The sequence below is a fragment of the Trachemys scripta genome, chromosome 1 (assembly GCF_013100865.1).
Source record: "Trachemys scripta elegans isolate TJP31775 chromosome 1, CAS_Tse_1.0, whole genome shotgun sequence".
Lineage (NCBI taxonomy): Eukaryota > Metazoa > Chordata > Testudines > Emydidae > Trachemys > Trachemys scripta.
Window position 1 is genome coordinate 191,936,913 of NC_048298.1, and position 15,185 is coordinate 191,952,097.

A 15,185-nucleotide genomic window follows, 5' to 3' on the forward strand; every position below is an offset into this window, starting at 1 on the left:
ATCAGCCCAATAGTTTTGTTGTACCGGCCGAACCTTCAATATATAAAGTCAGTAGTTCATGGCTATTATCATTTGGTAAGGGGAAAGGGGCTTTCATCAATTCTTTGTGGGCACAAGGGACTGTTATGATCACCTAGTCTGGCCTATGCCTTATCTGTTAACTTTCCAGAGTTATAATTTTTCTAATACTGATTTCTGGAAGGGATCGTCTCTGTCAGAAAGCTTTCCTGGTTCATTTAGTTGAAGTCAAAGTCAAAGACCAATAGGGTAATGTTTTTCAAAGTGGCTGACTAAATTACAGCTGAAAAAAGAGAGCCTCTTTTGGAAAGTTGGGCCCAGATGATATACTTTGTCTAAGTTACCCACTCAAAGTGCTGACAAAAAATTAATTGCTTAACATTTAATTGCTTCTTATAAAGGTAGAGCAGAATTTTTTAGTCATCTCTTAGGACAGCAGATGGCTTCTTATACAGGATTATTTATCTCTCTACTTATTTTCTACATCACTATAGTATCTGAGCACTTACCAAACACTAATAAATTTATCTTTATAACACTTCTGTGAGGTAGGGAAGTATTGCTATCATCACTTTACAGATGGGGAGCTAAAGCAGAGAGACTGTGACTCATCCAGCATCACACAGAAAGGGTGTGGCAGAGCTAGGAATTGAACTTCCTGCATCCCACTCCGCTTCCTTGTCCACTGGACTATCCTTTCTGATATGATAAAGCATCTCTATTAAGCACTTATTTTTGTTGGTGCCTTGAGTGGTCCCTTAAGAAAGCATGCATATGCCTACACTATACTCATAATTAGAACTTCATAGCTAATACTGCTCTTCTTAAGCTTCTGTTTTCTAATTTCTGCCTCATTTTAGAACAAATTGCCCAAAACCTAACCCGTGGTGCAGACAGCGCTATGTCAGCGGGAGAGCTTCTCCTGTTGACATAGCTGCTGCCTCTCACGGAGGTGGATTAACTATACTAATAGAAGTAGCTCTTCTGTCAGTGCTTCAGCAGCACAGCTGCGATGGTGTATTTGTGACGATGCAGCATTTTAAGTGCAGACCTGCCCTTAGACTTACAGTGGATATTCCAAAGATGTCATGTTGTTGACCAGTTCCAATTTAACTTGCAATATATTGTGTGCTTATATAATAGGTGTCTGCTCATCTGAAACTTCAAGAGAAGGATGAAGGCAGAAAGGAGATGGTATGTATATTGCTCTTCAAACTGAGGTATTCCTTTGGGTATAAATGCTGCATAGTGAAGATGTCAGAGTGAAATTTATATAGCTTGAGTTTGTATCTAAAATTGAATTGCAATTCATGTGCAAGAATGGGGTAAATTATAACAAAGTTGACAGCTGTTATTATGTGGGAGGGATAGTAAAACCCTACAAATGACAGTAAGTTTGATTAGGTAAACATGAAAGATTTATTCAAATATATTGCAGTTTTTGTGGGACCTTTTTAGTTCCACTTTGTGACTCAAATGTTTGGACCTGCATGCCTCAGGGCACACACACCCTTGCACATGCCCATACTAATCCCCAGTGCCTGGCTACGAGTACAATTCCGTTGCTGTGTGCGTGCACCTAGGAATGGACAAACATAGTCAATAGCTCTTACAACTGCTGCAGAAATTTGCAAGCATAAGTCAGGTACTGGACACATAAGGGCAGAGTCTTTGGGTACATCTTGCCAGGCAGAAAGGGTGTGTTTTTCAATCATGTTAGTTCAGTTGAGTTAATACAATTAAAAAGCTCCATGAAGGTGCAGGCTAACACATCTCAAACTGTGTTAGCTTGCCGCTGCGTGGTCTAGTGGGGAGACTAAGCTTAAAATACAGCCAGCCGATATGGCTTCCGACATGTTAGCCTGCATCTTAATGGGACTTCTTGTTAGGCTAACTCAGTTGAAGTAACAGAATTGGAAAATGCAGCCTTTTTGTCTGGCAAGCCAGGGCCTTTGAAAATGTGGACCTGCGTGCCAGTGTTCCTAGGCAGACTTGCAGCTCAGCTGCTCATCGCTGTGTGGGTGGGGTTACAGGAGCATTCCCATGAATGTGATAAAAGACCTATTCATTGTGTGTAGATGTTTTAAAACAGAAAGTGATTGGGGAGGGGAGGATGACAACTGAAGCTAAAAATAAAGAAATCACAGCCCTGGTGAAAGCAGAAACAGTTCAGGTTGTTGAGAGATTCACAAGAAGCAAAATATTAGGTTAGGGTTTTTTTGCTAAAATAAGATTTTTTTGTTAGGTGGGGTTATTTTTGCATGCTTAAAGCTATGTTTTTGTCCAGCATAAAATGACATTAACAAGCAAAAGACACGTCTCTATGTGTCTTAATATAGGAAGCCTTTAGTGTGATTGTGGGCAATGCTGGGGCTAATGGGTCTTGCATAACAATGTGTTCCTGTAGTTAAAGCAGTGACTACATGTCAAGAGAACTGGGTTCTATTCCTGGCTCTGTTACTGACTTGCTATATTACTTTGAGCAAGTCTGTGACTCAGTTATCCCAGCTTTAAGATGAGGACGGTAATACTTCCCCATCCTTTTAAAAGGCTCCGAGGTCTTCGTTCAAGAGGAACTATAGAAGTCTAAACTATTATTATTTTAATAATTCAGTGTTGTATAAGTGACATTATGGGATGAATCCTGCAGTGCTTGTGTAACCCACACACCTCCTGGGTGTGGTGCTCTGTCCCCAGACTACTTAGAGATTAGTGAGTCTGCTACAGCCCTTAACTAAGGCTATGTGGCTTTTAGCTCATGCAGTAGAGGCTTATATATTTAGCTCCAGAGGTCCCAGGTTCGATCCTGTCTGCCAATGACCAGGGTCTGTTGGTGTTATACATGGGGGCTCGTCCGGGATATCAGCTGGGAAGTCTCTAAAGCTCAGAATGTGCGTCCTCAGCTAAGTAAAGTATGTAACCCACACACCTCCTGGGTGTGGTGCTCTGTCCCCTCTAGTGGCACTGAGACCACTTAGAGATTAATTAGTCTGCTACAGCCTTAGCTAAGGGCCATGTGGCTTTTAGCTCATGAAGTAGAGGCTCATGCACTAAGCTTCAGAGAACCCAGGTTCGATCCCACCCACCGACGACTGGGATCTGTTGGTGTTACACTTACTCAAGCAAAACTCTTGTTGAAGTCGATGAGAATTGTTTCTGAGTAAAGACTGCAGGAACTGGCCTATTTTATTATTGCTACTTGTAAGAACCCATAGGCCTAGAACTATGGTCTCTAGCAGGTGCTGCTTCCTCATCAGCACCCGGGGCCCACGTAGGGTTGCTGCTAAGGGGAACTGAGAGGCTAAGCACTGCAGGAAATCCCATTCTAAAAGGCATGAGTGACAGCTTTCCTTGATTGGCTGGCACTCCCCATATAAACCAGGAAACCATTTCTGGGAGTCGTCTGAGCAATACAGACCTCTGGTGTGCTTCTGCCTTCGATCCCCCTCGCTGCAACTCGCCTTGATTCCCTGCTCTCAACCTAGGCTCAGCTTCTGAGCCCAGCCTTGTTTTATTGTCTCTGGCTTAAGACCATTGCAGACTCTGTGAAAGACCCTGGCCCAGCCTGACCCAATTCTCGCCTCACGCTCCCAAGTTGGTAATGGACTTTGACTTTGCGGTTTTGACCTGCCCTTGACCTCTGACCTTCAGCCCTGATACCAGCAGCTCATTCCTTGCCCACAGGCCACCCATGACCCAATCCTAACGTACTACTAGTACTGCTTAAATACAGACACTTCCCGGGTTATGCACACCTGACTTACGCAAATTCGGACTTACAGAAAAAGTTCCATAAGTCCCGTAAGCTTTTTTTTTTTTTTTTTTTTTTTTTTTTTTGCGCGATTGTTGGGTATACATTCCCGACTTATGCTAAATTCGACTTACGCAAGGTATTCCAGAATGGAATGCTTGCATAAGTCAGGGAGCATCTGTACAACACAACTCTATCTCAAACAGATTGCTCTACATAAACATAAATAACTAAAGCCTTAAATTTGTTAAATGAGTTAGAACAAACAGGTGGTGAAAATCATTGACTTTCATGGAGTTATGTTGACTTTACACCAGTTGAGGATCTGGCCCATTATCTTTTACAGTAAAGAATAGCTGCTAAGGCAGGTTGCAGGCATCCTTAGCCAATATGGTCTGGCTCTTGTATGGTGAGCGGGGCATGTTTTACACAGCTGGATATAGTTAGCATATTGTATAAAATTCCCTGAGAAAATACCAGTGGAGAAGAGGCACCAGCAACCTGCTGCTTCATAGAATCAGAAAACTAAAGGTCTTGATTCTCAGTGACACTGAGGCTGTTTTATGTCATTCTGGCAACATAAAGGGGTCTTAAAGTGAGTGTAAACTTTACGGCCCCTTTGCTGTGCTAGAGCTATGTGAAGTTGCTTTAGTGTATGTAAACAGTCTGGGGTCAATCCTGAGGTCCTGACTCACTTTTTACTAAGGCCTTTCTCATTATAGCCAATGGAGGTTTGGTCTGAGTTAGGACTTAGAAAAGCTGAGTAAAGTCTTCAAAAGGAGGACCCTTGTGTTTTAATGGCTATGCACGTTTAGAGTAATAATAATAATTAATAAAAAGGTATGAGTTAGTGGTCCGCTGCATCTTTGAAGAATGGTTAAATGAAAATGTCACCACTTGTAGTGTGGACTCCTCAAAATTTTTGCTGCATTTTCTTTCCGTGGGGGTTCAAGATTTGGGGTGTCTGTGATTTTTGTGGGTACTGTCACTTTTTCTTTACTGGAAGAAGTGCCAGATTTTAATTTCCGTTAACCTAGTATAAATGCTGAGGGGCCATTTTGTTCTCCCCAGATCCAGGCATCATTTAGACATCTCACCTCATCTGCATGGAAATGGCAAAGGAGGTGGGGGATCAGCCACCAGCGGGGCACAATCTACTTTACCAGGGCCCACTAAGGTTGCTTTCTGGTACAGAAATCCATACAGGGAAAGGGGGTCAGGGCTAAGTGAGTGAGGATGGGAAGTGGATGGCCCCATATTGACTGGTTGTATAGCTGGAGAGAGAGTGCAGCCTGGAGCTATATTCCTTTTTTCTATGATGTATCAGGGCAGCTGTGACAACGAGGAGTCCATGGTAGATTGCTTTGAACCACACTACCTGGGTTCATGGGGTGAGGTCAGGTGCACAGGGCCTCTCAGGGATGGCCCGCCAGATTTCAGACAGATCCCGGGGGTATCTGCCAGGGTTTGTGGATGCTCCGTGGCCTATTGACTCAATGACTTAAGAGGAACGCTGCTTGAGAATCTCGGAGGTTTCCTCCCACTCTGCCCCTTCCTGCAGCATTAGCTGTGGCTGTGCTGCTAATAGATGAGAGACTGGAAAACCCTTTCTGACCTGTGTGGTGGTCACTTCACACCCTTCCTGAAGCATTCAGAGATTGTAATACATTTCCTTTGCCTTTGTTTCTGACCTAATTGTGCACACAAAAGGGATGACAAAAGCTATGTGAAACTCTTAGAAACATAATAGGGCACGAGGCTCTCTCAGATACTGGTATATGTTCCTTTCTGAAGTGTTTTGTACATCCTCTGAGTAAGTATCCCAGAGAATCTGCATAAATCATGAGGGGTTCTTCAGAGAGAGAAATCCATAGGAATACTTTTTTGCTGGATGCTTTGATTCACTCAAGTAGGATTCCTTTATTAGCCAAACAGGATGCTCCGCAGATTTCAAATGAAAAATGTTTTGTTTAAAAAACACCTACGTCTCAGCAGCTATAACTGTTTCTTGTATTCGTGCAAAAAAACTTGTTAACTTGCTCACACCTCAGGGAATGTGAGATGAGAAATGTATAGCAAACATTCAGCCCAGACAAGCCAATTCACTTGTTCAGATTCCCAGTGTAATTTACATGCAAACTCCTTAAGGAAGGGACTGTAACTTGCATATTTGTACCACATGTAGTATGGTGGGGGTCAGATCATGAGTGAGGTCCCTGGGCTCTATTGCAATATAAGTAATACATTATTAATAACCATTCTGCCGTGTAAATATTTAATAATAATAAATAGCTTCTATCATCAATTTAGTTTTTTGAAGAATTTGATTTAGCCTGAATATTGTTGCTTGTTTAAAATAGTGACTGGGAGAAGTGGGAAATGATACATGTAACCTTTCCTCCTATCCCCTCTCTTTGATTCTGGGATCTAGAACAGTGGTTCTCAACCTTTTCCATACTGTAACACTATGTGAAAACAGAATCAAGTTGAGACCGCCCCACCCCTTTGTTGACTTGTTGAGAACCCATGATCTAAGGGTTTATCTTCAACAATATTATTTTTCTATAGAATTTTGTATTAAATTTTTTTTAAGTGTTTCATTGTTTTCCTGGAACCTAATCCAGAAAGATGAGCACCTGCAGCTCCCACTGAAGGCAATGGGAATCAACACAGTGGCAGTTGCAGGGGTTCAGCACCTTTCAGAATCAGGCCCTTATGTACTTGTCACCATGTTAGATTTCTGCAAAGTACATTATCTCCAGCCAAGCCAATTTTAGCATGAGCAAAGCAGCAAACTTCCCTTCCTACACTCCAGTGTGGTGTCAATGTCAGTGCCTAGTAAGTGTCCTCCTTTTGGGGACTATAAATTATAATTTGAGAAGTATAGGTCTTGTTTATATAGTAGTCCCATTGAAATCAATGAGATACTCACATGAGTCAAGGCTACAGGATCAGGCCCACAGTTGCTGAAAGAAAAAAAATTATGGCAGAGGGTACTTTTCTTCTCTTGCCCCCCAAGATACTGGGGCACATTGTCCTACATCAGTCCGTGATCTGTGTCAAGTCCTGAGGACCCATATGAGATACTGCCTGTGCCAATCAAACTTTAGGTGTTCCAAACTGGTCCCCAAGAAAAATGGAGGCACCCAAAATCAGTGGCCACTTTTAAAAATGTAGGCCTTGAGGAACAGAGATATTAGATGAAAATAAGTTAATACACTCTAGAAACTACTGAGTCCTACTGTTTAATTCTACGATTCCCTTGTAAATAGAAATCTAGAAAATCTACAAAAAGTCGTGTTTGCTTTGCTGTATGTTATCTGTTCATAAATCATAAAGCTCTAAAGACATCTGGCTCTGAGGACAAACCCAAGTCCTCATTGCAAATAAAAAAAATATTGCCATTAGAGGACCAATTCCTGTTCACTTTATACAAGGAAGAAATCCCACTGAAGTTAATGGGACTAGTCATGTGGGAAAGGTGACCAAACTTTGGGTCACAATGAGAAATGATGTTTTCTGGAGCCCTACCTACTAATCTAGTAGACATGAAAATCCAACTGTTCTGACATTATACTGAGACGAGATAAATGGTAACGTAGGTTCAACTGGTTCGTTTTCATCCTTTATAGAAAAACCTGTGATAATGGTAAGAGATGTTCTGGGTTTTTTTGAGTGGTAACAATCTAAATGACCCATGTTGTTGCTTTGATCCTGTCCCCAGGTAAAGGAGATCTTGACAGCGCTGGGTTTGCTGACATGTGCCAATACAAGAACTGGAAGTCTTTCTGGGGGCCAGAGGAAGCGTCTTGCCATTGCTTTGGAGCTGGTGAACAACCCGCCAGTTATGTTTTTTGATGAACCTACCAGGTAAGTCAAGGCCAAATGTTAGAAAGTAGACTACTGCTACTGTGGGTGGGATTCATAGAGGTATTTAGGCACCTAATTCCCATTGATTTAAATGGGACATAGATGCCTGTCTACTTTTGTGATTCCGCCACCCCTGCATGTGCTAGAGAACTATCACAGAACATACTAGCCCTTGTTAGCATCTTAGAATAGCTGAAACAGAAGAAAATTAAGACTTTCCTTTGAAACGCAGATACCAGATTATACGCTGCATGAAGTTATGTAGCTTCATGTTTGCTACACTCACCTTTCATTGCTAGGAAATGCTTATGGTATGTTTTTATTTACAATATTTGCATCAGCATCTGTAAAACCTGTAATTTTTGAATACTGATTTTAAAGGGCCTGATTTGCCACTGTGTTACTCCAGGTTACTCTGGGATAATATTATAGAAAGCAACTGAGTTACACCTGTTTAAAACCATAGAGCAATGCAAACCCCAAGAAATCGTTTCAGTAGGGTCATCATTTAATGCACCAGGTTACTGTTGTAACCTGACATGACATGGGGCTATTAAAGGTGGTTGTTAGGGAAACAATATGGAAGAGGGCGATTGAGAGAAATCCTAGAGAGATCTCCCAGAAGAGCGGCAGAAAAAATTCTTCAGATTATAATGTGTAGTTTCCCTTGAAGTGAAGATGGCCAATCAGCTTAAACATTTTTGATAATTGCATTTTTAATTTAATACATTTAGGATCAAATTCTGCTTCAGGAAGACACTCATGACAACCCTGAAGTTAGTTGGGCCATAGATGTGTATCTGAGAGTAGAATTTGGCCCTTAGTTTGTTAGAACCCATGCATTAATCAGAACCCACAATCCTAGAATTTGAAAATTGCATACGGTAACCCTGTGAAGAACTTCCATTTTAATTAAGTATGATGCATGCTTGATAAAGGAAAAGGCCAAGGGAAGAGAGAAATAAGAACCCAGAGATACTGTGTGGTGTAGTGTTAGATGATAAAGATGTATTTTGTAAAAAGATAATAATGAGAGACAGAAACATCATAGCACATGTATTATTTTGAACAGTTGCATATGGAATCACATCTAATAAACACCTTTGTGCCTTTTTTTTCAGTGGCTTGGACAGTGCATCTTGCTTTCAGGTTGTCTCTCTCATGAAGGCTTTGGCCCAGGGTGGCAGGTCCATCATCTGTACTATTCATCAACCAAGTGCCAAACTGTTTGAATTATTTGATCAGGTACCTTTCAGAAATTCTTCTGGTTTACATATTTGTTTAAATATGTTGTATGTATAATTGGTGCAGGCTGGAGATAATGCAAAATCACAGATCATGTCCCAAATCAGTATCACTAGAGTTGTAGGTTTGAACAAAGTATGATTTTCACTTGTTCCCTTCATGTTCCTGTTTTTGTATTATATTATTTATTTATTTGATTTTTAAAGAATCTGGCTGGTAAATTTTAGAAGTCATGATTATCGCACTCCTGAATTTTGGGTCCTTTCCTGCCAATGTTTTGTGTGTTATAGTAAATAAGAATTAGTATGAGTGCGTTACTCTTAAGGTCTGTAATGTTGATAGGCCAAATTCTCATCCTGGCTTCTCTGGTGTAAATTCAGAAAATTCCATTAATTTTTGATGGAATTACTCCGGTTTGATCCTGAATAACTGAGAACAGATTGTTTTTTTGTATTCATGTGAAAGAATAAAACAGAAAAATGAAGGCTGTCAGAAATCTTTGTTCATACTGATGGCAGGATATGGTCTGTTCCTGTTTAGATTAGATTTAAATTCACTTTAATCTTCTTATGCCATTTAAGTGAGAGTTGTGAGAGCTTAGAGAAAACCCACTCTACAGTAGGTGAACAAGCTCTTGAAGATTGCCACTCTTTCAATGAGTTTAAATGAAGTCAACAGAGAGGCTAAAAGCAAGACTAATCAAGCTATTTCTTACTGTTCTTCCTTCTCCTCCTGTTCCCCCATTGCCCCCTGAATTCGCCATCCCCATCTTCATACCAAAAACACGAATAATTTATGGAAATAAGATGGCACAGTCATGCCATTTCCAGCCTGCTTTCCAACCTGTGTCTATGGGATGAATTATGATGTTTCTGTGTTAGTACACTACTAGCCCTGAAGGGGTTGTTTTGCGGAGTTCGTATCTTGAACATCTCTAATATTCTGCAGATTTTCCATTAATTGTAGTTCCACGTTCAGTGTTGACAAATCTTTTCAATCTGTTGCTATTTTCTTCCAAATCAAACAGCTACTCACTGACTACTCCAGTTGCTATGAGAAAGCAGGTAGACACTGTGATGGGTTGGATCACAGAAACCCCCTTGGGAACTGCCAACTGATGTGCTAAGACTACTTCTGCCCCTGCTTTCCTGCCCTGGCAGCTTAGGACTTAGGACATGCCAGTCTGCTCCAACACAGACCCAGGGTCTCAATCATGTGCCCCAAAGCTGCAGACTTAACTGAAAGCAACTTACAGAAGTGTTCCTGTCTTTAACACTCAGATGCCCAACTCCCAATGGGGTCTAAACCCCAAATAAATCTGTGTTACCCTGTATAAAGCTTATACGGGGTAAACTCATAAATTGTTCGCCCTCTATAACACTGATAGAGAGAAACGCACATCTGTTTGGCCCCCCTCCCCCTCAGGTATTCATACATACTCTGGGTTAATTAATAAGTAAAAAGTGATTTTATTAAATACAGAAAATAGGATCTAAGTGGTTCCAAGTAGTAACAGACAGAACAAAGTGAATGACCAAGTGAAATAAAATAAAACACGCAAATCTAAGCCTAATACAGTAATACAACTGAGTACTGATAAAATCTCACCCTGAGAGATGTTTCAATAAGTCTCTTTCACAGACTGGACACCTTCCTAGTCTGGGCACAATCCTTTCCCCTGGTACAGTCCTTGTTCCAGCTCAGGTGGTAGCTAGGGGATTCCTCATGATGGCTCCCCGCTTTGTTCTGTTCCTCGCATAAGGCGGGAACCTTTGTCCCTCTCTGGGTTCCCACCCCCTCCTTCTCAATGGAAAAGCCCCAGGTTAAAGATGGATTCCAGTTCAGGTGACATGATCACATGTCACTGTAAGACTTCATTACCCACTTGCCAGCACAAATGTATACAGGGAGACTTACAAGAAAACAGAGCCATCTGCAGACAGTTGTCCTGGTTAATGGGAGTCATCAAGATTCCAAACCACCATTAATGGCCCACACTTTGCATAATTACAATAGGCCCTCAGAGTTATATTTCATATTTCTAGTTTCAGATACAAGAGTGGTACATTTATACAAATAGGATGACCACACTCAGTAGATTATAAGCTTTGTAATGATACCTTACAAGAGACCTTTTGCGTGAAGCATATTCCAGTTACATTATATTTAAACTCATGAGCATATTTGCATAAAATCATATAGAGTGCAACATCACAGACACATTCAAAGGTTCTGATGTTTCCTCACTTTCTCTATCTTTTATTTTTCAGCTCTATGTTTTAAGTCAAGGACAATGTATTTACCGTGGGAAAGTGTTAAACCTTGTCCCTTATTTGAGAGATTTGGGTTTAAACTGTCCAACCTACCACAATCCAGCAGATTTTGGTAAGGAAAATTGAATAACTTTTCCAGTTTGCTTATTTTCCTTTTGATTAGCTCTTCTGGGTGAAATAGAAATAGTGAGGCTTTTATTGGTTTTTGTTTCTATATTTTTACTGTGTCAGTGTGGAATGAGTCCCCTGTTTTTTGTAAATCATTTTAATGCCATCTAGTGGTGGGACTAATTAGTGACTTTTTCTGATTGAAATGCAAACTATGGAATAGTAGGAAATGAAAGGCAGAATGTGTGTCACACCTATAAACTTCCACGGTTTTCTAATGAAACCCCACAGACCTTGTGAAAACAATACTATATCATTCTATAGTCATAGCTAAGTGTTTCACAGCAGCAGTAGGGACCAGAATAAACAGGTCTGCAATCCATATAATGAGTACTAAGGCAGCCAGACATTCATTATATTTCCTTTAAAATGTTGTATTTAACAAGTATTAGCAGCAGAAAAATGTAGGCTTTTTACAAAGAAATATTGTGCATTTAAGGCCTGCTTCTGCTTCCATTGAAATCAGTGGTGAAAGTTGTCATTGACTTCAGTTTTGCAGGATTAGGCCCCAATAGCCAAGACTGTGACTAATGTATGGTGTAGAATGAGTAAATCTCCTCTAAATGCTTTATGTAGTGATGGAGGTTGCATCTGGTGAATACGGGGACCAGAACAGTCGGCTGGTCAGAGCAGCACGGGAAGGGATGTGCGACACAGACTACAAGAGAGATGCTGGTGGCGAGAATGAACTGAACCCCTTCTTATGGCATCGACCCTCTGACGAGGTAAATCCATGCAAAGCACTGAAGGGGAGGGAGGTTGAGAGAAATAATCGAAATATTAAGTAAGTAGCGGAGAGCTGTGCATGTTCTGCTGCATGGAACTGGGGCTTGTTAATGAACAGTAAATAAGATTCTGCAAGGAGCTTAGTTTGTTGTGTTGTCTGTCACCTCAGGACTCTTCATCCACAGAAGGCTGTCACAGCTTCTCAGCCAGCTGCCTCACCCAGTTCTGCATCCTCTTTAAAAGAACTTTTCTCACCATCATGAGGGATTCGGTAAGGTTGCTTTGAACATACTTTTGTAGCCAAGGGCACTTTTCTTGTGTTTGTGAGGGTGGTGTCCAGGGTTTAACTTCAGCATCCACCTTATGTGCGTGCAGATTGGCACAGAACTTTAAAACACGGAGGTTGTGTTTTGCGTCTCAGTAATTATAGTACGAGAGTGGAGAATCAGACATTTTTGACTGGTATTCAGATAGGAGAAATATCTGAAAAAAATCCCATCCAGGGCCTGATTCTCTGCTACTCTACACTTTGTGCAGTCATTACACCAGTGCAAAGGAATGCAAAGTTGCACCAGTGTAAATGATTCTGCAAACTGCAAGGCAGTGGAGAATCAGGCTGTTATTAATTACAGTGTCATAAGGGGAGGGTTGGGATAAATTTGTCCTTTTCAAATATAACTGGCCCGTTAGTGAGGTGAAGTCACCGTGTGCATTGTGTATGTGTTTGGGTGTATGGAGGCTGCACAGCAGCAGGAATCTTCGGAAGAATTCTCAGGTCACTCAGCTACAGTTCCTTTTGTGGCTCTGAACGGCTACATTGGATTAGGAGTGTCACCACCCTTTGAAATGCTGCAGCCTGCATTTCCACATGTGCCAGCATGGGACTGTTGCCCCCATTGGTCAAAGCTCCCAATAGTTAATTAAGGTAAATTAAAATGTTTAGGTAAGACACTATAATTAATCTTAATGTCAAGGAATTATTATTCATCCAAAAAGATATATCCAGCTTCAGATTTTCCAGATTACCTGTCTAGGCATTATCCACTTAACTCATAATTTTCTTTGCTAGTTATCTACTGAGGCTACCCCACAGATGTCTTCAAAAGACCACCCTCTCATTGTATAATAGTTTCCTCGTCTCTTCCCGGTGGGATGCTCAGATTGGGCAGTTAATAGCTATTATTTAAGGAAATTTCTTTTTGCTTAATCATAAAGATGTGACTATTCTAGATTTTCTTCCGGCCTCTGTACCTGGTGCCATATCTATTGTAGTGATATTGAATTACTGAGAGAATACCAAGAGCTAATCAATGTCAGATTAAATTGGTTTTGTCAATATAAACTCAAAATATCTTGTTTGACTCTTTCAAAGCCCTTTCTATTATGTTTCAGCTACTTTTTAGGCAGAGAAAAAGTCTGCTTCTCTTGAGGAAGTATGCCAGTGGCTACACAGAGATTGTCAGACACTATTCTGGGACATCCTTAGTTACAGCCTTTGCCTGGAGAGCAAAATTCTGTTTTCCATTGGTCCTTGTATCTGATTGGCAGGGGTACATCTAGAAATTCCATTAATGGAGCTTTGTCTGTCTGGAGCCCAATTAGCTAGTGGAAAATGACCATTTCTAAATAGTTCATTTTAGGATATATTTAAGATTTTTGCTGGCTGGTTAGTTGATTTTACATACAGTGTGGTAGCTGTTAGATCCAAACATGCTGATCAGAGATACTACTTTTCCTTGCTCCTAGGTCCTGACACATTTGCGGATCACATCACACATTGGAATTGGACTTCTTATAGGCTTGCTATATTTAGGGATTGGAAATGAAGCTAAGAAAGTCTTAAGCAACTCTGGCTTCCTCTTTTTTTCCATGTTGTTCCTTATGTTTGCTGCTCTTATGCCAACTGTCCTTACGTGTGAGTACTGACCACGTTGTTACTATATTTTTTGTAAATAAGTTATTTTAGCTGGAATGAAGTAATCAGTGCTGGAGTATACCTATTTCATGTGAAACCACGTATGAATTTTGGCTTAATTTTTAATAAAAGTGAGTACATTTTGCACTCATTTGACTAATTGCACTGGATAGAGAAAAATTTCCAGCTCTGATCTGGAATTTGCCATGGTCCGAAGATGTCAGTGATGTGACCCTGTGTTGTATGTATACAATGTATATGGATAGGGACTAGGGTGACACCGCCAAGCTTTTTAACTTGTGACTCTTTAACGATAGGGCTGTCACCATAATCATGTGAGGGACTTGCAGAGCCTGCAAGGTTTTACATTGTAGGCTGTCATCTTAGATTCCCTCCAGGACAGGAAAGAAGACTTGTGGCTTTCAACTGTTAACCACATAGTTTTTAGTTTACAAAGCCTCTTTAAGGGAGAGCCATGTCATCTGAGCAGCCAGTGCACGTATTTGTCAATGAGCTACTCTCCAGGCTGACCTCTTGTGCCTCAAGAGACATGATTCAGTGTGTTGCTGGTCTGACAATTGTTTTGGAGTTCCAGACACACTGTAGTATTGCAGCTTCTCAGAATTACAACTGGGTAGGATATTATTATGCACAAGCATGTCACACTCTAACAGTGTAAGTAACCAGCTTATTAATTTTTATTCTATCTAGTTCCTCTTGAGATGGGTGTATTTCTCAGAGAGCATCTGAACTACTGGTACAGTCTGAAGGCCTACTATCTAGCTAAAACCATGGCTGATGTCCCTTTTCAGGTATATACTTTTGAATAAACCACAGAGCATTTTTATTGTATCCACTTGCAAATGAAGTAGATATCAGCATTTCGTCAGTGTTTTAATCTCATTTAAATACCAGAGTGGTGGAAAACTGCCTGTGTGTTAGTGTATGAGCTTCCTGACTTAAACCAAACACCCTTTGGGAATAAATGGCAGGCCCTTATTGAAATCAAGATCCTGTGTCTAACCTGAGCTTTGCTGAATAAATAAACTAAAGAAAGACAGGGGCTTTTCATTTGTTTTTGTGCCTAGTGGCTGCAAAGGGCTGGTAGCAAGTGGAAGCTGTGTTTTTAGTCTAAGGTAGCATGCAGGACATGATAGATTTGATAGGATGTGATGGATGTACTATCTCCCCTCTGAGCATCATCACTTTCAGTACAGCA

General features: G+C 40.8%; 1 protein-coding gene across 1 annotated transcript in view; it reads left to right on the forward strand.

Annotated features, from left to right (window-relative positions):
- Positions 1 to 15,185, forward strand: part of ABCG1 (ATP binding cassette subfamily G member 1) — an 80,772-nt gene that overhangs the window by 57,044 nt on the left and 8,543 nt on the right. Inside the window, exons 5-12 of the mRNA XM_034753355.1 lie at positions 1,162 to 1,212; positions 7,494 to 7,639; positions 8,761 to 8,884; positions 11,155 to 11,269; positions 11,902 to 12,050; positions 12,221 to 12,322; positions 13,798 to 13,966; positions 14,678 to 14,778. Of these exons, the coding sequence (XP_034609246.1) occupies positions 1,162 to 1,212; positions 7,494 to 7,639; positions 8,761 to 8,884; positions 11,155 to 11,269; positions 11,902 to 12,050; positions 12,221 to 12,322; positions 13,798 to 13,966; positions 14,678 to 14,778 (957 nt within the window). The remainder of the gene's footprint in view (positions 1 to 1,161; positions 1,213 to 7,493; positions 7,640 to 8,760; positions 8,885 to 11,154; positions 11,270 to 11,901; positions 12,051 to 12,220; positions 12,323 to 13,797; positions 13,967 to 14,677; positions 14,779 to 15,185) is intronic.